Below are 26098 nucleotides of genomic sequence, written 5' to 3'. Positions count from 1 at the left end.
TTGTAATTACCATAGTAAAGACTGGTTCAGAGAACATCATCAATGGATGCTAATTTTAAAAAGTATGATTAAAAAAAGAAGATATTACTACATAGTCTCATAGTTTACCCAGTCCCCTTAAAATAGCTTATGATCTAAATGAGGTAAGATATTTACACAGAGAAACTAGACCACATGGATATCAAGGGACCAAAATTAACACTACTTATGAAGGGCAGATAGGCACAAAACCTCACATATGCAGCACACGAATGGATATTGAGAACCTAAGCTAACCAAAAGGAAATATAAAACACCAACTATAGAACATTCTACAAAACAAAATGGATCTTCCAACAAGGTTAACAAGTCACAACCAATAAATACTGATCAACCAAGTATGGTGATCACCTTTAATCCCAGCGCTAGGGGGCAGAGACAGGTAGATCTCTATGAGTTCCAGACTAGACTAGCCGGAGCTACATGAGATTGTCAGAAAGAAACACCGAGGTAAAAGGTGACTAAGGAGAAGGGACTGGGTACTGGAGTCACTGCAATTGAGAATCACTAACTTCAGCGCTGATAAACAGGACTCACATGGTGGAAGGAGAGAATCAACACACACAAGTTGTCCTCCACACTAGTGCGATGGCACACTGCCTATATCCACCAATCCCCACCCAACCCCAGACCAAACAAACAATATTTTTTTTTTGGTTGGCTTCCTTAGAAAGTCTGTTGTTGAAATATGGTGTCATGAATTGGACAGACTAGGAAAGAGTAAAACCAGGAATCCTGAGAAGCTCAGTGCCTCTGTGTGGGCACAAAGTGGAAAGATTCCACAAGATAATGCTTAAAGAAATGAGTGCAGGCAACATGCTGCTGAAGACTCCAAGTGTTATATGGCTCCACTAGAAACCCTAGGACACATGGCCACTGGCCATTTAGTATCTACTGTGTAGTCATTAGAAATTCAGCTAACGGGCAGTAAAGAGCACTGTTGTTCTTTCACAAGACCCAGTTTTAATTCCCAGCATCCACATGGCCAGTGTCAGGAAATTTGATGCCCTCTTTTGGCCTCGGGGGGTGCAGGCATACATGTGATGCACAGACAAACATGCAGAAAACATCTACACAGGGGGCTGGAGAGATGGCTCAGAGGTTAAGAGCACTGACTGTTCTTCCAGAGGTCCTGAGTTCAATTCCCAGCAACCACATGGTGGCTCACAGCCATCTTTAATAAGATCTGGTGCCCTCTACTGGCCTATAGGGATATATGTAGGCAAAATATTGTATATATAAGTAAATAAATCTTTATTTAAAAAAAAACATCTACACATACAAAATAAAACAACAAAGCTAAAAATGTATGAAAAGGTTTTATAGCACCATCCTAACTACTGTAATTGCTAGAGAAAATACTAGGATATTGTTTTTGTTTCTGTTTTCAGTAAAAGATTAAGTTGCCTTTATAATTTTAAAAACCTGAGGAATTAGGAAAGATGAAGATGTATCTCCTTTCATTAGTATTCCTCATAAACTGAATTTATATCAAAATTACATACTTAGCCTTCTTTATAAATAAAGCTAACTTTAAAATAACTTTATATATTCATATGAAAATATCATGAGAAACATTATTTTGTCCAAATAATATACACAATAAAATAACAAATGAAAATTTAATATAACAAAGTATCAGGAAAAATAAAAGATGAAACAAGATAGCTTTAAAACAAAAGTCACAGGGGGAGGTAGGCAAGAAAGAGGATCAGCAGTTGAGAGCACTTCCTGCTCTTGCCGAAGATCCAGCACCTACACAGTAGCTCAGTAACTCCAGACTCTCTTCTGCCTCCTCAAGACACCAGGCACACACACAGTGCACACATAAAACACGCAGACAAACACCCATGTACATAAAATAAAACAAAATCTTAAAAAAAAAAGTCCTATAAAAGTTTCTTGTTAAGTTACAAACAGGGTTGAAAAGGTTAATTACTAACAGGATGGCAATGTCCAGACGCATGTTGTCTTCAGTGGTGCACAAACACTTCTGTAATTGTAGCAAGGCAGTTTCAGGCACAAAAGCTTAGCAGACTTGTGGAAAGAAGTAAGTGCCTCAAACAACTGAAAAATGGATCCTTTCAAACCCATGATACCATTTCATGCAACGATACTTAAACAACTCTTAAAATTATCATTACAGCAAAACATACTTTATTTCCAAATAAGATAACAAATGTTTGTAAACTGGTCAAAAGTTGTTACATGGAGATTTTTGAAAGTCTATATATGGCTACCCTTATCTAAAGAAAAGCCAAGAAACTTAAAACTGTCCCTTAAAATATAAACTTAAAAAATACAATCAAGTAAGCCTCTTTCCCCCACCCTTGAATGTCAGCAAACTTTAACCTAATAAATGGGAAATTACCTGAAGTGGTTAACATTCAAGGGTAGAATTAAAGCACACGTGTATCCATAGCTTCAGTTCACAAAAGTCTGTTTGCCCCACACCTTGACAGCCCAGGACAAATGCAGCACCAAGAAACAGCACAGAGTAAAAAGCAGAGCAACAAAGAGCAGAGAAAAGGAAACTTCAGTCATTGAGACAAGGTCATCAGAGGGAGCACAGGAACTAGACTGGATTCTTAAGGAGGCCTGGGATACCAGCGACCAGACAACACACACAGGAGGATGTGCAGCACATACACCGCCCAGTGGGCTCTCAATACAGCCACTCTGACTTCAACACAGAGGTTGTGCCTATGGCTATACACATGTAAGCTGCTTCTACTTCTACAAACAGAAGTCCTAAATGCACACATCCTTTTTCAAAATGACTTATTTTCTTCCCTTTTCAGGCACCCATAATTTCAAAATTGTAAGTTAAAATTTCAACTTAATGAAAAAGAGATTTATAAATTGTGTCAGTAATGTTCACATATACTAAGTTGTGATCCCTGTCAACTGTCTCAGACAATTTCATAAACTTAGGATGAACAAATATAAGCATACCATGCTAGCGCAATGTACACTGCACCCCAAAGTCAGTTTGAAACTGCAGGAAGTAAGTGCAGAAGGGTAAGCCTCTCAGCAATATATACTACTTTCAAAGCATTCCCTTTATGAAAATAGTTTGGGTTTTTTTTTTTTTGAAAAAGAAACATTTACACAGTAGTAAATGAAAGGTTAGTAAAATACAGATTTTAGTACCTGTGCTAGAGTGATTGTCAATGGAATCAAGGCTGATTAAGTCTTTGACAAAGACTGTGTGCTCCCCACTGTTAGCATCGTTACAACTATCCACACTGCCATGGCTCACTGTGTCCCCATCACTTCCACCTGCAGCATTCTGGGGAGCTAAAGATAAGGACAATGTAGTTCAATAATTCATGTACTGGTACTGCTGAAACTACACACGAATGGCCCAAGTTAATTTATAATTACACAACACTTTGCAGATTTCTGTGACCAAAACATAAGGAAATCTATCTTTAGTTATAAATGAAAATATCAAACAGAATTGAGCTTTCTACTTCATAAAATTAAAACTTCATGTCTGTAAACCTATAGTAAAAATAGCTTTCCAATCATATGTGTTACCTGATACTGAAAAGACCTGTGATTTTTGCCCAGTCTTTTTAAGTGGCTGCCTAAATTGGGCCAAACCATGTACAACATTCCGTACTTTCGTCCATAAGAAAATACCACTGCGAGTACTGCTGGGCCATGGGCTCTCCAAAACTACCTAAAGGTAAAAGAAAAGTTAAAATTAAAAAAAAAAAAAAGTTATTTAGGGCCAGTGAGCTGCCACAGTGGGCACAAGCATACTCTGTACGTGCCTCATGCCTGATAACCCAGAACCCTAAGTCGGAGGAAAGAACCAAAAGTTGTCTTCTAACCACCACACAAATAAATATTAAAAATTTAAAATAAATTAAATTTTTAAAAAAAATTAAGTTTAAGAGAATGACTATGTGGAGAAAAGAGAATGTTGCACCATGGGAGCATCAATTAGTAAACCCAGAAAGGAAAACAGTATGAGAGTTCCTTAAAAGCTAAAAACTGGCCAAGTGGTGGTGGCGCACGCCTTTAATCCCAGCACTTGACAGGCAGAGGCAGGCGGATCTCCATGAGTGTGAGGCCAGCCTGGTCTACAAGAGCTAGTTCCAGGACAGGCTCCAAACCTACACAGAGAAACCCTGTCTCGAAAAACACCAAACCAAACAACAACAACAAGCACAAACCCCTTAAGCTACTGAGTATATATCCACAGGAAGTGAAATCAGTATTTCACATGGGCAGCCATACTCCCAAGTTCACTGTAGCCAAGATATAGAACCAACCTAATGTCCAGGAATGGATAAAGAGAATGGAGCATATATATGCAATTAAACACTAAGCTTAAAAAAAAGAAAAAGAAAAAACCTAAATCTTTTCACAATAAACCAGAGAAACCCTGAGGACATTATGTTAGGTAAAACAGGATCTTGCCTTTCACACAGAATCAAAGAGGTGAACTCACAAGTAGTGATGCACACGGGGCAGGAGTGGGGAGCAGTAAAGATACTGGGCCACGGTTAGACAGGAGGGATAAATTTAAGAGACCTATTGTCAACATGGCAACTACAGTTAATAATATATTCATTTTGAAAGTTGGTAAGAATAGATTTTAAGTGTTCTCATCACAAAAATTAGTAAATGATAATATAAATGTTAATTAGCTTGAAGGAGACATTCCAAAATAAATACACATTTCAAAACATATTATTTACAATTTATACAATTTCTGTTGATGAAGATGGGAGAATAACCTCTTCTTAAGTGAAGTTTAACAAATAATAATAAGCACAGCTTCCTAGGCCTGGATGTAGGGGGGAGGCCCTTGGACTTCCCACAGGGCAGGGGTTCCTGCCCTCTCTTAAGCAGGGAGGGGGAGGGAGAGAGCAGGAAGGGAATGGGAGGAGGGGAGGAAGTGTAAATTTTGAATGGAAAAATAAAAATTAAAAAATAAATAAAATATAGTGCCCTGCCTAGCATTACTACAACTTACCTTATTATAATAGCCATAAGTAATAGCATTTGGTTTTATTCTAGCAGTTTTCATTTCGAATAAGACTCTCACTGCTAGCACAGGATGAACCCAAAGTCCGCAAAGCTGCATCACCACTCGATAGCACACCTACCAAGAGGAACAGCAAAGCATTAGTCTTTAGCATTATTTGTTTACTTAGACTTACAGAGAATTTAAAGACACTATGTAACCAGGTGTGGTGGTTATGTGGGAGGAGTTCAGGACCATTCTCCCATAAATAGGGACTTCCAGGATAGCCTGGGTTTCAAAATACTCCTGTCTTAGAAAACAAATAAACAAATAAAATAAAATAACAAATCCTATTCAACCTAATAGATAATAATTAACAGTATTAACTATTTCAGGCACATCTCATCTTTTGGAGAAAATAAATCTATAAAAAAAATGATCAATATTCTCCATAATGTAAAAAAAATCATTTCTAAAACCAAATATATGGTTAAAATATCCTTTGTCCCAATCAGTATGCTTTACGTTCTATGCTAAAGGAACAGGAATTTCAGGATGGCTGTTTAGCAGGTGGGATTTGTAAATTAATGTCAAAAGACAGAAGCATAGGAAAGGGATTTCAGTAACAAATATTCTGAACAAACAATATGTATTAGAACCATGAAACAGAATGATAATTTTATCATAACTGCTTCATGAAAATGATTGGGCATGTCTTTTTTTTTAAATTTATTTATTATGCATACAATATTCTGTCTGTGTGTATGTCTGCAGGCCACAAGAGGGCACCAGACCTGATTACAGATGGTTGTGAGCCACCATGTGGTTGCCGGGAATTGAACTCAGGACCTTTGGAAGAGCAGGCAATGCTCTTAACCACTGAGCCATCTCTCCAGCCCCTGGGCATGTCTTAAAATGACTAAGAGCTAATTTTTTTCTTTGTTTTCTCACTTTTCAAGTCAGGGTTTCTCTGTGTAACAGTCCTGGCTGGCCTGGAACTTACTCTGCAGACCACGCTGGCCTAGAACTCACAGAGATCCATCTGCTCTGCCTCCCTAGTGCTGGGATTAAAAGCGTGTGTCACCATGCCTGGCTGACTAAGAGCTAAATTAACTAACTTTCCTACCTTCCTTTTTGTTTTTTATTTTTAAGATTGGATGTTGCTCCGTAGTCCAGGATATGCCAGCCTGAGAGCTAGGACAATCTCTTGCCTCAGCCTCACAGGCGCTAGGATTATAATCGTGTATCACCATAACTGGCAGACTCAAACACTTAAAATTACAAAACAACATGTATCAGCATGGGCGAGGGATATATCACACTTGTCAAGCACAAGCAAGGCCCTCAATTCATCCACTACATTGCAAAAAAAGAAAAACGGTAACAGCTTGTCTTGTACTTGCCTCATCCAGTGGATCCACATCTGTCTTCCTCATCTTTATAAGCACATCGTATGCCTGCTGGAGCGCTCTGACCTTAGGGTGAGAAACTCTAACATAGGCAGGGAGACAGATAAACCACAAGCTGTAACAGTGACTGAAAAGACACTTGGCCCATTGTAGTGGATTCATATAACATCTCTTCGCCAACTTATGAGCTGTTTTTATCTCCTATAAAGAGAGTAAATATCACTGTATTCATCAAAACCCATTTCATTATATGAATGAAGAAGAAAAAAAGGGAAAATTTTAATGTAAACTTAGATTTTAAAAATGAAACATTTCATAGTTTTAGTTCTGTACCATATGATTCCATGAACTTTGGTTTATAGCCCAGCTTCTTAAACTGAGGACATAACCCTAAATGGGAGTTGTGTAAGTAAATCTGAGAGACATGAAAACCATGGCAATGGTAAACTGTCTGGGTACACAATGACCAAAGAGTAATTCAAAATCAGATTATAAAGACTCCATGTCTCCATCATGTGTCTGCACCAGACATGCTATCACATCAAAAATGCCAACAGGTGTGTCTAAATGCCTTTACTGTTTATTCAGTACAGTTTAATGTTAGGAATCTAGTATTTTTATAACACATGTAGTTCCTTGTTCTTATAAAAACACAATGGCCCAATTGCAGAAAGAAAAAAAATTAATATTTCCCTATGACAATTCCTCAGAATGTAAACATCAAGCAAGGATTTTTTTTTTTTGGACACATGTTCATATTTGTGTGCACATGTCTGTGAAGGCCAGAGGTCAACCTCTGGTATCACTTCTCATGTATTATCCACCCTGCTTTTTATTTTTTGGTACGTTTTCCCATTAGCCTGGGCCTCTCTGATTAGACAAGGATGGCTGACCAATAAGCTCCACGGATTCTCTTGTCTTTACCTCCCCAGTAATGACATTACAAGGGTGCACCACCCCATCTGGCTCTTTACGTGGGCTTTGAGGCCAGAACTCGGGTCCTCATGCTTGCAGACTGAACATTTCACCTACTGAGGTACATCCAATTTTACTTTTGGACTGTATTGCATCAGAATGTTTTACTTTTAAAAGTATGGACTGCTGATCTGAGTTTTATTTTAAAAACAAAAAGTCACTGCTTGACTTCGCTTAGGATTAGGACAGAATTTCCAATAACTGGTCCTAAACATATTTTTGTTATTTTGTACTATATATTTATGTAAAGTGGTATTTTCAGCACTGAAGTATAAAATCAAAGTACTGATCAACTTTGGAAAACACTGAACATGCTGTATATTCTGTCTAGATTTGATTCTGCATGTAAAAATGAACAAGGACATTCGTCTCATTCGTATGCAAATTTGTTCTGGTTGCTAACATAAAGTAAAATTACATATATAATTATATTATTATTTTAAAAAAATTTATGCTGCCTGGAATCACATAAAAAATTCTCAGGTTGGGGGCTAGAGAGATGGCTCAGTTGTTAAGAGCATTGCCTGCTCTTCCAAAGGTCATGAGTTCAATTCCCAGCAACCACATGGTGGCTCACAACCATCTGTAATGAGATTTAGTGCCCTCTTCTGGCCTGCAGACACACACAGACAGAATATTGTATACATAATAAATAAATAAATATTTAAAAAAAATTCTCAGGTAAAAAGGGATTATAAGTGAAAAAAGTTTAAGAAACTTGAGTTTACAGTAACATTTTACACTATTCTACACTATCTGTTGGCAAGTGTATGATATCCATTTTAACTCCTTATCTTCCTGCTTCCAAATGCTGGGATTACAGGCATGCACCACGGTGTCTGGTTCTATACTCCTAACTTTTTAGTGCACACCATGCGTGCATGCGTGTGTGTGTATGTGTGTGTGTGTGTGTGTGTGTGTGTGTGTGTGTGTGTGTGTGTAAAATGGGCGTACGTATGTACACGGGCTATGCTCACATGCAGGGGTCAGAGAACAATGCTGTAGAACCATTTCTTCTTTCCGCCTTTAGATCGCCTATGGGACAAGCTCAGGCCCTCAGGCTTGCACAGCAGGTACCTTCCTTTTCTCAGGCCTCCTTGAGTCTGAAGCAGTATTCTTCTCATTCTTCTCACTACTAACAATTAAGATGCCCTAGAGTATTTCTTGTCGGATTTCCACTTAATTCTCCCTTCTGAGTTTATTGTCTACATTGATTCTCTCATGCAGTAGGTTTAAAAATAACTGGTCCAAGGCTAGACACTGTGGTTTATACCTGTAGTCCCAATACTCAGGAGGCTGCGCAGAAGAACTGTCATAATTTCAACTTATTCTGAAGGACCTCAAAATATCAGTGTATAAAGGACATTATTTTAATACATCTCATCATAGCTTAATCCCTTATTTCTATATCAGATGCTGCAGTAAAGTAAGATATCTATCTAGGTCCTGTGTTTAACTCCCCTTTATGTAGAATTTGCTGTACTGTACATAAAACACAAAGGAAATACAAATCAAAGCTACAGTGAAGTATCACTTCATATTCACCAGATAGCAGTAATTGTTAAAAGGCAAAAAATAAGAACTAAAAATGAAATGGTAATATCAGAATGGTATTCGGGAGAATTGTCTGTATTCTGTCAACCATGTTATAAATAAACGCTGATTGGCCAGGCAGAAAATATAGGTGGGAAAACCAGACAGGAAGTAGAAATGATGTAACAAGAACAGGAGAATTCTGGGAAGGAGGAAGCTGATTCCTGCCACTGCTGCCCAGACCACGGAAGCAGCAGGATGTGAGCTGCCCACTGAAAAAAGGTACTGAGCCACATGGCTAACATAGATCAGAAAAATGGGTTAATCAAGATGTGAGAGTTAGCCAGTGAGAGGCTAGAGCTAATGGGCCAATCAGCTTTATAACTTATAGAGACCTATTTGTGATTTTTCTTTGGGGCTAAACAGTTGTGGGGTACCTGGTGGGAGGACAGAAACAACAAGCAGGCCCCCCCTCCATGTTACATCAGAACCCTTGCACAATGTTAATGAAAATGTAAAATAGTGTAGTCATTCTGGAAAACAGCTTAGCATTTCCTTAAAAGATTCAACAGAGAATTATCATTTAATAAATATAACAGCTCTACTATTAGATAGACTAGAAAGACAGGAAAACAAACATCAACTTGGTAACCACATATATATATATATACTTACATCAACATTATTCACAGTAGCCAACAATAAGAACTGTTGCATGCATATGAACAGATAAACTACTATATGCATGCAATGGAATATTATTCAGTCAAAATGAAACACTAATGCATGTTGGAGGACGAAAAGATGATACTAAGTTAAAGAAGACAATCACAACGAAACACTGCATTATTCTACTTTATGAAATGCCTAGAATAAATATATTGCACCCGTAGGGGCAGAAAACAGACTAATGATTACAGAGGGTTTTATGAGAAAGGCTGCAGTGGCTAATGGCTAAAGGATGTGGACTTTTCTTCTGGAGTTATGAGTTATTGCATCTCTAAAATTAACTGATGTGGTGGCTGCACAACCTTGAGTCCCAGAGTGGAAGAGAAGCTACTGAATTATATGCCCTTTAAGTGGGTAAACTGTGAGGTATAAGGATTACATCACAATAAAGGTGTGTGTGGGGAGACCTGGAACTCAGATATCTGTCTGTCTCTGCCTCCCAGAACGGGGATTAAAGGAAGGCATGTGCCACCACTGTCAGGCTGTTATATACCTTCTATTTTATTTCTTTTAATTTTTGAGACAGGGTCTCACTATGTAGTGCTGGCTGGCCTGGAACTCACTGTATAGACCAGGCTGACCTCAAACTCATAGTGACCCTCCAGTCTTTGCTTCCTGAGTACTGGGATTCAAAGTGTGTGCTACCATGTCCAGAAAAGTTATATTGTTTTCTTAAGTCAAGTTTGGTTCCCAAAACTACTTTTAAATATAAATGAGTGTTTTAAACTTCAGCTTTAATTTCAAGTAGAATACAAGAAATAGAGTTTAACTCATGACAGCCACAGGGGGCCTTCCAAGGGCTGCTGAGGATTCTATACCACAAGCTGCATGTCACACACACGTTTTACATTTTCACTGAACAAGGAAAAGATGGGTAAGGAGGATCTGACCTGTTTGGTTCTTTTAGCCATAAGAGCAGGACTGTTTGTGATGCTGCTCCCAGGAGGATGTCTACTGAAGCACAGTTTCAGCTCTTGTGGGCTGTCAAAAAGCTTACGATCCAATATTGGAAAGCATGTGTAACTAAAATAAAAATCAAAAACAGAACTGCTGATTTAAAATCCACCAATTTCTTCAACCACTCAGTATTTGGGTAAGATTTTCTTAACCTCAAATAGCCAATAAATATTCTTGAAAACTCCTTACAATTTGTTTCAAAATATGAGAAACGACAGCTAGAAGCTACAGAATGTTCTATATGAAACTCTAACTGCTCCCACCTGTTTGTTATTTTCAACCAGTTTCCGAAAAGAAATATCTCTGACTTCTTACTTAAAAAGGGAAATTCATAACTCTTTAAATAAAATCCATATGCTCAAGTTTAATTATATTTGAAATACCAGCTAGTATATTTTATAATCAAGGTTGTCTTTAAGACATTAGTTTATGTAAGTTTTTTTTTTTTTTTTTGGTTTTTTCGAAACAGGGTTTCTCTGTGGTTTTGGAGCCTGTCCTGGAACTAGCTCTTGTAGACCAGGCTGGTCTCGAACTCAGAGAGATCCGCCTGCCTCTGCCTCCCGAGTGCTGGGATTAAAGGCGTGCGCCACCACCGCCTGGCTTTGTTTTTTCTTGTATGACTGAATCTCCTTGGAAACTGTTTGATTTACTTTGGCAAATTTTCTTCTAGGAAAAATTACCTTTCCCTACTTGATTGTGCCTTATGTGTCAGAGCTAAAAGCCTCAACCACACAAGTCAAAATAAAAATGAATTCTTTTTTGGCATCAAATCAAACTAGCATTTGATTAAGACACTCAATTACAGGTATAACTCAGTCTCACTTAGCCCTATTGAGATTACAGTCTATTTACAAAGGTCCCTGACTTTTCTTTAGAGAATTATTACAGAAATATAGCCTCAAACAAACAAAAAAAACATGTATGCAAAAATACAAAGAATTATGAACAAATCTACAGGAAACAAGGTAAATTCATTACAGTAACTGCATACAATGTGGTCATTAAAATCATAAAGCAGGAAAAAATTTGATAGCACAGAATAATAAGACCTGTCATTAAAGGCAAAAGGTTACAAAGAAAAGGAACTCATCTTTACAATATACACACATATCTGAAGTTAATAATAAAACAAAGATTATTACAAAAACCACGTTAGATTTCTCATTTCATTTAAGTTTATTAAACTATGTACCATGATGATTATAAAATAAAAACAAATTCATTGTAATTTCTGAAGAGATTCTCATCTAAATCCTATCTGTTAGGTTTTCCTTAAACACAGAATGATCCCTAGCCCTCTACTTTCATGTTTTCTTTATCTCACTACCTCAAAAATTTTACAGGTTTAAAACTAAAGTTAGTAGAGAAATCTTAAAAACAAACAAACAAATCCAAACAAAAAACCCAAACTAAACCAAAACTTTTTCTTCAGAAACTCTAAAGACTAAAATATGGTGAAACACTTAAGTGAATGATATTAACGTCTGACTTCCCTTCTGAGAAGACGCTCGTCCTATGCTGTAATGCCTGGTGGCAACTCCATAGAATGTTAGAGCATCCACATAGAAATTCCCTACACACATTACTAAGTGCATCTCTTAGTAATGGCAAAAACTAAAATTAACTATGTCCAAGTAGCTCTTAAAAAGTTCATGCTACCTGTATTGAGGTGACAAGTGACTTCCATCATCAGGAGGTGGCTCCGGGGGCATTATAAATACAGTGTGTTCACTTTTCTGTGAATCATCTAGCTCTATCAATCTGGTGTCTTCTGCTGAATCCAAATCAACCTGAAAATAAGTATGTTCTCCAATTAATGTGCATATAAGCAATATCTAATTCTGAAACTTGACATTTCAATATAAGAAAAAAAATCATACCTTGTCTGTTTTCTCTACACCTTTATCTGGAAACAACTGAAAGAGGAAAAGAAAAATTCTTAGTGAAAACCTCTACTGAATTTAATAGTTTTTTTTAATAATTTATTTAACTTTATTTCATGCGCATTGGTATGAAGGTGTCAGATTCCCTGTGACTGGAGTTACAGACAGTTGTGAGCTGCCATATAGGTGCTGGGAATTGAACCCAAATCCTCTGAAAGAGGAGCCAGTGCTCTTAACTTCTGAGTCATCTCTCCAGCCCTGAATTCAATAGTTTTTAAAAATGTTTAATCCTGATAGTAGTAGTAGTAGTAGTAGTAGTAGTAGTAGTAGTAGTAGTAGTAGAAGAAGAAGAAGAAGAAGAAGAAGAAGAAGAAGAAGAAGAAGAAGAAGAAGAAGAAGAAGAAGAAATAATAACAATAATAAAAATAATAATAATTCAGGGTTGAAGAAATGGTTCACTTGTTAGAAATACTCGACTGAAAAAAAAAAAAGAAGAAACTCAGGGCTGGAGCAGGGATTCAACGGTTAAGAACACTGGTTAGACAAGCACAAAGACCTGAGTTCGGATCCCAGCACCCATATAAGAAGCAGGGCAGCTACACATGCCCGTTACCCCAGTGCAGTGGGGAGGAGGATAGCAGAGACAGCAGCCCAGCACCAGGTTCAGTGAGGGACCCTATGTCAAAGGAACATGGTAGAGTGGTACAGGACACCCAACACCCCTCTCTGGCCTCTGCACATGTGCACCACTACATGTGTGCATACAACCGACACATACAAACATAAACCTTTTTTCCCCAATATCAGGGGTACACAAAGACATTTCAGAATGTATTTTACGTCCCATATGCATAGATTAAAGCATGTTTGTCTTGTGGCTTACACAACAGGTTATTCCTCTTCATTAGTTCTCTTTCCTTTGTTTCCTTCCTCTCTTTCACTCTTTGAGACAGCTGTAGCCACAGCTGGTCTTGTACACTAAGTACACAGAACTTCCTGTATAGTGTAGTGTAGGCTGCCTCTGAACTTTCCATCTTCCTTCCTTAGCCTCTAGCAGTGGGATTGCAGGTATGTGTCATCATACTTGACTTTAATAGATTATTTCACAAATAAACCTTAGCAAACATGGTTTCTAAGGCATATGAGTCACTGAAGGTCAATAAAAATTAAAACATAATATTCAACCACTTATGGATATAATCTCAAATCTTATATGATTTGTATAAACAAATAAGCTCCTAAATCTATTTAGAAAAACTGTGAAATCACTTGGAATGTGGAGTCAGGAAGATAAGGAGTTCAAGTCATTCTTAGTTATGCAGTAAATTCAAAGCTAATCCAGTCACAAGAGATTGGCTCAAAAGAAACCTTCAACAATAACAGAAAGCTCTACAGATATTAGCAAGTGTTCAGAAAGACAGTAAAGAAGGCAAAGTGCACCATTATGCATGAATCCACAGCTTTTTAAAACTCATCGCTTCCTGTTCATTTAGCTAAAACTAGATGTTTTAGCTGTTGTGGAACTGTTCTTTACACTGTGTGAAGATGTGTCACTGTGATAGGCTTAATAAAAAGCTAAATGGCCAATAGCTAGGAATGAGGTATAGGCAGGACTTCTGGACAGAGAGAGCTTTGGGAAGAAGAAATTGCCAGCCAGTCACAGAGTGAACAGACATTCGGGAGAGGTAAAGCCATGAGTCACTTGGAAACGTGTAGATGAATAGAAATGGGCTAATTTAAGTTATAAGAGCTTGGGAACAAACCTAAGCTATAGACCAAGCTTTCATAATTAATAAGTCTCTGTGTCATTTTTCATGAGCTGGTGGCCCAAAGAAAAATCCATCTATAATAAACAAAAAAAACCCAGCAAGAGTTAGAAAGGTGAGGATACATTCTTAACACTGAACAAGCTCAAAGAGAAAAGTAAATCAAGTACAGTAGCAAGTAGATACCACAGAGAAAAGTTCTGTTACACATAACACACATACATCTGTCTTCATCAGATTACTTTGAGCTAAAAAACCCAATTAATATAAAGTTAAACCAAAGTGGTTTTTCTTAAAGTTAGCATATCAAAAAAAAATTACCTTCTCAATGCAATCATCAAAAAATGCCAATCCAGTATCTTTATCACTTACAAAACTGCATTCTTCAATGAAACGAATGAAGATCTGAGTTTTAGATAAAAGGGTATAGAATTTTGTATAGGCGCGATCCCGACTTTTCAAAAAACCTGAAAAAACAGAATTGTAACAAATTTTAAAGAGGAATCAATATATCAAATACTACTTTATACTCATCTATATTATATTCCCTTTATACACATCCACGTTTATGGAAATTTCTAATAATCATGTAAAGCTCTTCCTGCCTGATCCAACTATGAAGACCACTGATACTAATCTCACTGAATTATGAATCTTCTAAGGAACCTCAGTCCCATGTCCTTATTCTCAGATGCGGTGTAGTGGGGCATGCCTTTGAGTCCCAGCACTCCTGAAGCAAAGGCAGGTGGATCACTGAATTCTGAGTTCAGGTCTACAGAGCAAGTTCCTAGACAGTCAGATCTCCAGAGAGAAACCTTATCTCTAAAACAGAACAAAACAAACAAACAAAAATTCCTTTCTGAGACTCTACAACCCTTAAGCCAAGGGTTAATAGACATTTAAAGGGTCAGTTGTCTTCCTCTGCCATCAGACCATCATTCCTGCATGTGATAAAAATTTCTGTGCAGCTACAGTCCAACCCACTGGCTAGGAGCCCACTGTTTTAATGAAGTCAGGGGCCTCTCCTTCATCCAATGACTGAAGATCAGGGGGTCTTATCAAAGTCTCTTTATTCCTAACATCCTCGTTCATCATCACTATTGTGGTCTGGACACCAAGTCTCACATGTAATATCTTATGTTTTGAGGCCTAGTCCACAGCTGGTGGCATTACTGAGAGGTGACCGGATCATTCCCCAGTGGGTTAACCCATGTAGTTTACAGTAAACAATATGTTAGCAGGTAGGCCCACGGGAGGAAGCAGGTGACTGGGGCAGTTCTGGAAAGATCTTGCCCAAGGGCCCTTTCCTGCCTCCGCCTCCCAGTGCTCTCTGATGGTCAAGAGCATAGCTTTCTTCAGCTGTGTTCTTCTGCTGCAGTTCTGCCTTAGCAGAGGCCCATATGTTGTTTTTCCTGAGGCTGTGGTCACAGTGATGAAAAGGTAACTAACACGTACAAACCACAAAATAGTCAGGGCTCTACATACCATGGTTCTCAGTGATCCCATTTTTTTATTTCAATTTTCCATTTCTTCACAGTCATTATACTCATCAAACTTTCCTTCCTGGTTTTCAATATTATTACTAAATCTCTAATTTCCACAACACTCAGCTCACAGATATCTGTTAGGTTTACTTTTTAAAAAATTAAATTACTACTTACTACGAGTCTTTGGTTTGGTTTTGGTGAGGGTGGCAAATAAAGAAGGTGAGAAAATTGGCTGAAAACTGAAATCACCAATGTACCAATTTTTCTGAAAAGTTTTAAAGATATATTTATTTGAAGTGTGTGTGTGTGTGTGTGTGTGTGTGTGTGTGTGTGTGTGTGTGTATACACCATTTGTGCAGGCATCCCAGGAGTCCATAAGAAGGTGCTGTATTTCCTGGAACTGGAATTCTCTAACATGGGTGCTGGAAACCAAACTCAAAGGTTTTCTACAAAAGCAGTTTGCTCTCTTAACTGCTAAATATCTCTGTTTTTGAGACAAGGTCTCACTATGCAGCACTGGCTGCCCTTGAACTGACAGATTTGCTTTCCTCTACCTCTTTAATGCTGGGATTAAAGGTGAGCACTACCAAGCCCAGCCAATTTATTCTTAAAGACTGAAATTTTAACTATCTTAAATAATCCTCCATAATCTAACAATATTTAATATGTCGCTTTTTCTGTGCCTTTCTTTTTTTGATGCCTTAGGGCATTTGGCATGCTGTATTACTCATTCATCCCCACCCTCTTGAGGTACTTATCAACAAATAAATTATTAAATAAAATATAAGTAAATTACAGGGGAAGTGGGGAAAGAGGGAAGAGAAGGGAAGGGGGAAAGGAAAAAAATGGAGAGAAAAAGAGATAGAGGGAAAGGGGGAAGAGTGAGAAGGAGGGAAAAGAGATTAGAACAGGCCATATTTTTATATCTTTAATAATTAAGGTCCATATGTTTGTTCCAGTAACTAACACGGTAACACATCACCTTAAATGCAACTAATGGAACTGCACTGCCAATTATAACAGACATACTGCATTTCAAAGACAAGATGGAAATAAAGAATGTTAGGGGGCTGGAGAGATGGCTCAGTGGTTAAGAGCACTGCCTGCTCTTCCAAAGGTCCTGAGTTCAATTCCCAGCAACCACGTGGTGGCTCACAACCATCTGCAATGGGGTCTGGTACCTTCTTATGGCCGTTTTTTTTTTTTTTTGGTTTTTCGAGACAGGGTTTCTCTGTAGCTTTGGAGCCTGTCCTGGAGCTCCCTTTGTAGACCAGGCTGGCCTCGAACTCAAAGAGATCCTCCTGCCTCTGCCTCCCAAGTGCTGGGATTAAAGGCGTGCGCCACCACCGCCCGGCCATAATAAATAAATATTTTTAAAAAAGAATGTTAGGCTGTTTCACTAATAATCTAAAATATTTGATTATATGTTGAAATGATACTGTTTTGGACAGACTGGAGGAAATGTAGTTATAATTACTTTTTCTTAGTTGTTACACTTTCGTTGTGGCTACTAGAAATTTAAAACTACACTGTAGCTCAAATGCTATTTCTACTAGGCAGAGCAGCTCTTGATACAATTAAAATAGATGGAAATGTTGAATAACAACACAATAATATAGCAGTTCATACATGTAAATCTAGGAAATTCTAAAGGTACCAAGAAGAAATGATAGCCTGTTTGCATTGCACATTAAATGAAATGGAGTGGAAGGGAATGGATGGGGCAGACAAAATTATTGAACTTAAGTAACACCTATGTGAAGGTATTGTATGAATCTAACAGAGTCGCTGTGTCTGGGGCAAACATTAGAATAAGTAGTTTTCACTGTATCTGGGGTAAACATCAGAATGAATAGTTGTTTTCTAGAAAGTACTTTGACCTGAAGAATTGTGGAAAACAGTGATCATTTTCTGTGATTTGTAGAATTGTTTTTCTGAGGGGGTGTTAGAGGCTTCGCATGACTTTGGTCACAACATGTTCCTGGTGCACCTACTGCAAACTATATACAATAAGAACTGAAGTAGCAGGGCATTATGCCTTCCTTTAGAGAAACATATAGATTATATTAGGGGCTTTGGTATGAGTGAATAATTTACCCAAAAAACAACTTTGTGTGACAATCAATATGCTATGTACGGCTGCTCGATGTTCGGTCTATCAGAGCTGAACCTTCCCGCTGCCACACAGGTCTAAACCTTTCATCTGGTAGTGACCTCTTTCTTCAACCCACCCACATGACACAGAACACCCATACACATACAGATTTTGTTTGCATAAAACGTTAAGCTAAAGCTACTATCCAGTTCCTAACGATTCTTCACTTGTTATGTCTGCAGGAAAGATCTCTAACCAAGTTAGCACTCTCACGTAATCAACACTGTAATCAGTATTTGTAGTCCTTTGTTGTTTAATGTCTGCTTTCCCTAGAACAAAAATGCTGTGTTGTTTATATACAACCTCAGATCAAGGTCATTCTCAGAGAGAAAGACAGGAGAGACTGTACTAGTTAATGGCTCACTACTGTCCATAGAAGTCAATATTCTATTACTTAAGGCTACCAGCAGCCTGAATATAATCTTAAATTTGATCTTCCATTTAATCTTTTAACATTTAATTTTCTGGGGGTGGGGTATACAAGCATACTTTATGAGATGGCCTAAAAAACAAACAAACAAAAAACCGCTCATATGTTAATGTCTTAACTCCTATTATTTCAAATATGACAATATTTGGAAACAGAGTCATTTAAAACAATTACAGATTTAAAATGGAGTCACTGGACGGACCTTGCTCTGATACTTTTGGTGTCCTACGGAAGGAAATTTAGACACAAAGTGGTAATAAACAGCCCATCTATAGGCCAAAAAGAGAGGCCTCAGAAGAAACCTTGATCTCAGCCTAGCTTCCAAACTGTAAACTAGCCTGTAGCTGGGCAGTAGTGGTGCACCCCTTTAATTCCAGCACTTGGGAGGCAGATGTAGGTGGATCTCTATGAGTTCGAATCCAGCCTGATCTATAGAGTGAGTTCCAGGACAGGCTCCAAAGCTGTAGAGATACAGCTTCAAAAAAAAATTTTTTTTTAAATAAATAAATACCAGTTATTTTCCATTTTATAATGAGTCCTCCAAATTACTCACTTGAAAGAATGCTTCCATCTTGGCATGGTGGAGCATACCTTTAATTACAGCATTCAGGAGGCAGAGGCAGGCAGATCTTTTGCGTTTGAGACCAGCCTGTTTTATAGAGTGAGTTCTAGGACAGCCAGAGCCACACAGAGAAACCCTGTCTCAAAAAACAAAAACAAAACAAAACAAAAAATACAATCACTAAGAAAATTATATGTTTCCTCCAGGAACAAAGTCACAGTTTTCAAAATGAATAAAAACTGGTGGCTTCAGTCTGTACAATAACTGTTGAGGAGTCTTTTAACGGCACAAACTGCAAAACTGAGGGAAGAAAGAAAGACAAGTCCCAAATGTGTCTTCCTGAGACAATGGACTATTTGGGATTGTGAATCCACATAACACATTGGGCTCTTCAAATTAAACACCTCGAGTTATTTTTAAGGGAAACCAATGAGTACAAATTTAAAAAATTCTCTACTAACAGAGGTAGGTTACAGATTATGGAAATTCCTTACAGTTGAATATTAATTTCTAAGGATGCAGTACATCGTCTGAAATACCTTTGACTTCAGTGAAGGCAAATGTGATCTGACACTTACCCTGTCGATCAAACAATGAATCCACAGCTGTGGCTTTATTTGAAGGAGCTTCTGTGATTGGTCTGAGATACGACCTATACCCTTTTAAAACAGATGCCATAAATCGCAAAAATGTCTCTTGGATTTCCATCTCGAGTTGTGTCATCTTTTTTTGCCAAGAGAAATCTGCTTCAATTGGAGTCATCTCAATTGCTGAACTTTCCTGAGTCTTTCGGTGAACTGACAACAGAAGTAGAAACAAAACAAGGCATTCATATATGATATCTATTTGTATAATGACTGAATGATAATAGTCAAAATAAGGCCCACGCCTTCCTTTTTCTTTTCTTCTTCGAGATAGTCTTTCTGTATTTTAGCTATGTAACTATGTATCTGGCTTCACACTCAACATCTTGCTGCCTCACCATCCCTAAAGTGCTGGGGTAACTCAACTACACAACAAGCTGGAACCAGCCCATATAAACATTGAGATTCAGTCTCAAAAAACCCTAAACAAACAAACAACTAGGCTAGGGATATAGCTCAGACAGTAGAGTGCTTACCTAGCCCTGGGTCCACTCCCCAGAACTCCACAAACTGGCCCTGTACCTCATCTGCAACCCTAACATTTGAGAGATAGAGACAAAAGGATTGGGAGTTTGAAGTCACTTTTAGCTCTCAGAACCGAGGGTGGTAGCAAGGAGGGAAGGGTACAGAGAAAATGCTTAGAAAAAAAAAAAAACCCTAAACATTATCTGTTATGTAATAACTAATTAAGCAGCACGCAATATTTAACAATTATCTTAATACTATCTTATCTTGGTCTCCCATTTAAAATACTGTAGGGGAGAGGCAGAAACAAAAGAATCACAAGATCACAAGTTCCAGGCCAACTTGGACTAGGTCGCAAAGACGCTGTCTCAAAACAGTGAAAAGGGACTAGCAAGATGGATGGGTCAGTGGTTAAGAATGCACACTGTTCTTACTGGAACCAACTACCCATGCTGGGAAGCTTACGTATCAAAGGAACCTGACACCCTATTCCAGGTTCCACAGGTACCCACCTGTGCATGCACGTCTCACACACATGCGTGCACACACAAACACTATTAGAAATAAGATACTAAACGTAAGGAAGAAAGAGAGACATCTGTGTTTGCAGCCAATGTCCTACTCCCTCATCGTACCCACCTGAGCAGAGCTGGGGATACAGCCTCTTCAAGGTCCCAAGCAGACTCTTGCATGGCTTTTTGGGAAGCTGTTTCCAGTTTATGTTCTTCTTTTCATCAGATCTATTAAACCAGAATTTTAAAAATCTGTTATTTATAATTCATTTGTACTAAACAAAATTCTATGTCAAAGTTAAAAGGGGCATTTTTTCACACTGAAGATGGTTGCCTCCATCTAAGCCTCCAACAACCTTTACCACCACAGTAAACAATACAACACTGACTTGAAATCTGACTTCCGAAGATATGTTCAAATATTATATTTTAAGGGTTGAATTAACTGACTTGAGACATTAGCCTACTCACAGAACTCTAAAATACTATATGCCCAAACCAAGAGCTGGAATTTAACAAAGAAGTAAAGTACACTTAGTTCGTAGTATTCCTCACAGAGGTGTAAGAAGAAATCAAACACATTATTTAACATAGTCTACGACCATAAAAGCATTAAAAAAAAATAAAGATGCAGATAGAAGCTAAATAAAAACTAAAATTTCCAAAATTTTATACTTCGGAAACATAAAATACAGCAGGGACAATGGCTTTGGGAGATGCTCTTCTACAGCTCAGCATGTATGTGCCAGTTTTTCTTTTAATGCTATAGCTTAGTCTTCAGTGACTGGAAACCTACAGACACATCAAAGCTTCACCTGACCTCTAAGACAGCATTGGGTTCTAAAGGCCTCTGTTTTGATCACAACCAAGTAGGGTATGAAATCTAAGACTCACTAGTGTTGGCTGAGCTTAGATCTCAATGGAAAGAAGGTGCTTCCCCTTCAATTATTACAGGTCCAACCAAGTATTACCAGCATGGTCCAAGAATCTCCAAGTAGAAATTAACTTCTAATACTCCCTGGGTGGTAATACCACCAGCACAGAGGCAAATATCGTGTCCTCCCTGCAAAGATAATTGACTGAAGGCACTGTAGCAATCCCATGCTCCAGGGACTGATGGAAGACACCTACTTTAGCTGAGTATGATGGCAGCAGGGAACAAAGCAAGGAGAATCGCCCCAGTTTAGTAAGGATAGCCTGCTCTAGAGCAAGTTCCAGGCCGGTCAGGGACACAAAGGAAGGGCTTCCTTTTTTTGTTTTGTTTTTTGAGACACGGTTTCTCTGTGTTAACAGTCCTGGCCATCCTGGAAGTTGTTTTGTAGACCAGGCTGGCCTCAAACTCACAGAGATCTGCCCGCCTTTGCCTCCTGAGTGCTGAGTTTAAAGGCATGTGCCATTACCAACCTGTGCAAGATCTTTCTTATAAATAAGTAGATAAAATGTCAAATCAACTATGAAATTGTCATGTTTTTAAAATTAACAGCATGTCACATTTAACCCTGATCAAGTATTTTTACTTGATGTAATCACATAGTACCTATAACACTACCTTTTAAATCCCCAAATCCACACTGTCATGCCTATTTGGATTACTATTACCAGTTTGTAACCTGGTTCTAACATTTACTATCTATCAGACTTTGGAAACAAAGTCATTTTGAAAGTCTGTTACTCAAATTTCTTCTAAAATGACAATGATAATATACCTAATGTACAGAAATTGCCACATGTTCACATTCTATATTCTGTCTAATCCAAGGGATCATCAACTATAAAACTTGTATTTTTATAGTCATAAGTGATATGAAGCACTGGGTGGTGGCGGCGCATGCCTTTAATTCTAGCACTTGGGAGACAGAAACAGGCAGGTCTCTATGAGTTTGAGGCCAGCCTGGTCTAGAGAGTGAGTTCCAGCAGGCTCCAAAGCTACACAAAGAAACCCTGTCTTGAAAAACTGAGAGAGAGAAAAAAAGAAAGTCTGCTGGGTTGAATGTATGGCACACATCCATAACCCTAGCACTTGAGGAAGGTACAAAGATTAGTTCAAGAGCACCCCTGGCTACCACAGCTAGATCAAATTCTAGGGCCAGTCTGGGATATGTGATACTTATACAAACAAACAAAATTTTAGAGCTACCTATGAGACCGAGTGGTAGAGATCAGGCCTAACTCACACCAGACCCTGGGTTCAGTTCCCAGGAAAGGAGGGAAGAAGTGTAGGAAATGAGGGATTTATATAAATTCATAAAGTGATTTACTACTTCCAAGTTGTCTATAAATCTAGATATACACAATAATGAGCCACCATAGCTATACAGTTTTAAAATACAGTACTGTATCCATTTCAGCACATTTTAACTTAAATTTTTGTGGGGTTATTTGAGGCAATGTCTCACTCTGTAGCTAAGGCTGATCTGGATCTCATCATGTAGCCCAGTATCGTCCCCAACTCCCGATGATCTTTCTCTTTAATCTCCCAAGTGAGTTTACAAGCATAAGCTACCGTACTTAGCTTCAGTATTATATTCTAAGCAAATGTTTTCTTCCTTCCTTTCATACAACTATTCTTTCAGTTCACATGCAGGTATCTTCTCAAACAGATGCACTGCAGTGACCATGATGGCCTGGAGAGAAAGGGTCTCAAATAGCATAGGCTGGCTCCAAACAGACCACACAGTAGAGGGTCTATGAATTTCTGATCCTGCTACCTCTGCCACTCAAGTGCAGAGATTACAGGGATATGCCACTGTAGCATGTATTCAGTACTAGAGATGGAAAACAGGGCTTCAAGAATGCTAAGAAAGCCCTCTATCAACCAAGCTACATCCCCAGCCCCCAATTTTTTTTTATCTATACCATTTCCTGCCAATACATCTTATTTCTAGATGTTTCTAAATAGCTCTAATTATATATGGTGGAAACTACACATGTGAGATAATAAAGATGGATCACTTACACATATATCATATTCGTATCCAAGTCAATGCAAACAACATCTTGTGGTGGGTCATGAAGATCAAAGTACCTTGAGTCCACTCCAACTATAAATGGTAAAGGTGCACTAAGCACTCCAGCCAGTGAAAGAGGACAAAGGGGAATATATGGGCACTGCCACTGAAATGGAAAGATCATCTAGGGGAAAAGTTTTTTAAAAATTAACCAAATTCAAATTTGCAATGACAATTACACAATTAACTATTATCAAAAGGGACCACTGAAAAGTAATAAATCTATGTTTTAATTTTAAATCTCATTCCAAAATAAAGTGGCTACAAATACTACTGGATTAAAATTCAAGAATAATAATGATCACGGCACACTTAAAATCCTAACAGCTCTCTGCAAGTTAATTCTGATATCTAGACATATCCCACATGCATATTTTATGGAGAACCGAAGCAAAGAGATGAAACTGCCTCCCAAATCATACAATAAACTTAGGCATTTTACCCACTAATGAGCTCTGACCAAAATCAAACTCAGCGCACAAGAAGGTGGGTAGAGTCTGGGAGAGACAAACTAACATGGGGCTAGGCTTAAGCTCGGCGGTAGAGTGTTTGCTTAGCATACTTAGCATCCTTGGGTTCGAGTTCAAGCACCACACTAAAATTTTAAGTATAACAAATAATTAAAAATTAAGAAATCTCTTGAGAATCACTTCAAGATCTAACATTTTCTACACTTCAAATAAACATTTAAAATAATTCAACTTCAGTGAAGCTTGACCTCTTTAAAACAAAGAAGATATAAAACATTCTGAGAATCTCAAACAAATAAAGAGCCAGGCATAATGAACTCGTTTAATTCCAGAGCAGATGCAGGCAGATCTGTATGACTAGCTAGCCATCCAGCATAGCCAGTGAGAAAAATCAATCTCAAAAAAAAAAAAAAGTGGAATGTGGAATATACCAAGTCTCCGATCTCCATACATACACACACCCTCATCCTCATAAACACATGAACACACACAAACATATGCACACACAAAAAATTAATAGGAGTTTTAATTTACAAACTGCTACCTTAATTGGTATATGTGTGTGTGTGTTGGGGTTTTGTTTGTTTTGTTTCTGTTTTTTTTTTTTAAACACCTACTCCAATTCATTTGTTTCTGTTTTTAAGAACAGCTTCTAATAGGTTGAAAAAACAGGATTAGGGTCTGGAGAGATGGCTTGATGCCTAAGAGCATCTGCTGCTCTTGCAGAATACCTGGGTTCAGTTCCTAGAACCTATACTGAGAGGCTCACAACCTTCTGTAACTCCAGCTCCAGGGGATCTGACACCCTCCTCTGGCCTTCATGAGTACTAGTCCATATATACATAGACACAAACACATAAAACAACAAACTGTACTGCAGGGACTCATTCAAAAACATACTTTTCTATGGGACAGAGCACTGCACAGTTTGCTGACTTCAAACTCACTACGTTGTGGAGAATGACCATAAATTTCTAGTCTTCCTGCCTCTGCCACCTGAATGCTAAATAACACTGTAACGTGATGAGCTTTAACTCCAAGGCAAGACTCATCATCTGTGCCTGGTTCAATTTTCACCTTCACCCATCCCAAAAAAATGCTATACTGCCACCCCTGCCAGACATTACAGATTATTATTCAAGACTGGGGTTTCTGTACTCAAGAATCATACACTTAACAGATACATGAGTATTTATTAGATGCCCAAGTACTCTTAGACAATGAGACCACAGTATCAAGAAAACAGACCCTATCTTCAGTCTAGAATATTAGTCTACTTTTTTCTATAAAATGCAGAGTGATTTAGGCCTCACAACCTTTGTAACAACTACTTAACTCTGCTATTGTACAAGAAAACAGTAATGGGTCGTAAGTCAATAGGTAGCCTATGTTTCAATAAAACTTTATTATTCGCACAATTCCTGGTAGACATGAACTGGCAGGTCAGACTTGCCCAGTCTGTTGATACCTACTCTGACAGAAAGAGATAGAAAATAAACAGAAGATATAATTCAATATTTACTCTAGTAGAAAGTGAGTAATACTATGGAAAAAGAAAAGGACCCTCATCATGAACATGGTTAAGAGCTCAGAGCAGGTTATACTAGTACAGATGAGCCTCATTATGAAAAAGACAGCTACTTGAAACACAAACCTAAGTGTTCCAGAATAAAGCAAGAAAGCAGGGTGGCTGGGCATGGCAGCTCCCACCTCTAATTCCAACACAGGAGGCTGAGGCAGGAGAACTGCTAAAGTAAGGTCATCAACCTGCTACGTTCCAGGTCAACTTCAGCCGAGTGTGAGCCTGTCTTTTAAAAAAAGCAAGACCAGTGGGAAGGAAGGCTTGGCATTTAAGAGTGAGTATCTTCTTGCAGACAACCTGAGTTTGGTTCCAAGCACCCATATGAAATGGCTCACAACGACCTGTAACTCCAGCTCCAGAGGATCCAATGCCCTCTTCTGGCCTCCCCAGGCACCCACACTCATATGTGCGGACACACACACACACACACCACAAAATTAAAAATAGTACAATAAAATAAACAAGAGCTAGAAAGACAGCTCAGCAGTTAGAGCACTTGTACAATCAT

General features: G+C 38.2%; 1 protein-coding gene across 4 annotated transcripts in view; it reads right to left on the bottom strand.

Annotated features, from left to right (window-relative positions):
- The window catches only part of Dennd4c (DENN domain containing 4C), a 98654-nt gene that overhangs the window by 27992 nt on the left and 44564 nt on the right, over window positions 1-26098 (bottom strand). For 3 of the 4 annotated variants that reach the window (XM_075945740.1, XM_075945739.1, XM_075945742.1), the window contains 11 exons: window positions 23487-23662; window positions 20658-20758; window positions 19488-19706; window positions 14597-14742; window positions 12507-12542; window positions 12286-12416; window positions 10560-10692; window positions 6427-6633; window positions 5033-5161; window positions 3583-3727; window positions 3193-3339 (listed from right to left, as the gene is read on the bottom strand). In XM_075945740.1, coding sequence (XP_075801855.1) covers window positions 3193-3339; window positions 3583-3727; window positions 5033-5161; window positions 6427-6633; window positions 10560-10692; window positions 12286-12416; window positions 12507-12542; window positions 14597-14742; window positions 19488-19706; window positions 20658-20758; window positions 23487-23662 — 1570 coding nt within the window. The remainder of the gene's footprint in view (window positions 1-3192; window positions 3340-3582; window positions 3728-5032; window positions 5162-6426; window positions 6634-10559; window positions 10693-12285; window positions 12417-12506; window positions 12543-14596; window positions 14743-19487; window positions 19707-20657; window positions 20759-23486; window positions 23663-26098) is intronic. The other variant, XM_075945741.1, reaches the window with a different exon arrangement.

The sequence above is a fragment of the Microtus pennsylvanicus genome, chromosome 13 (genome assembly GCF_037038515.1).
Source record: "Microtus pennsylvanicus isolate mMicPen1 chromosome 13, mMicPen1.hap1, whole genome shotgun sequence".
Classification (NCBI taxonomy): domain Eukaryota; kingdom Metazoa; phylum Chordata; class Mammalia; order Rodentia; family Cricetidae; genus Microtus; species Microtus pennsylvanicus.
This window is presented reverse-complemented; position numbering and strand designations above follow the sequence as displayed.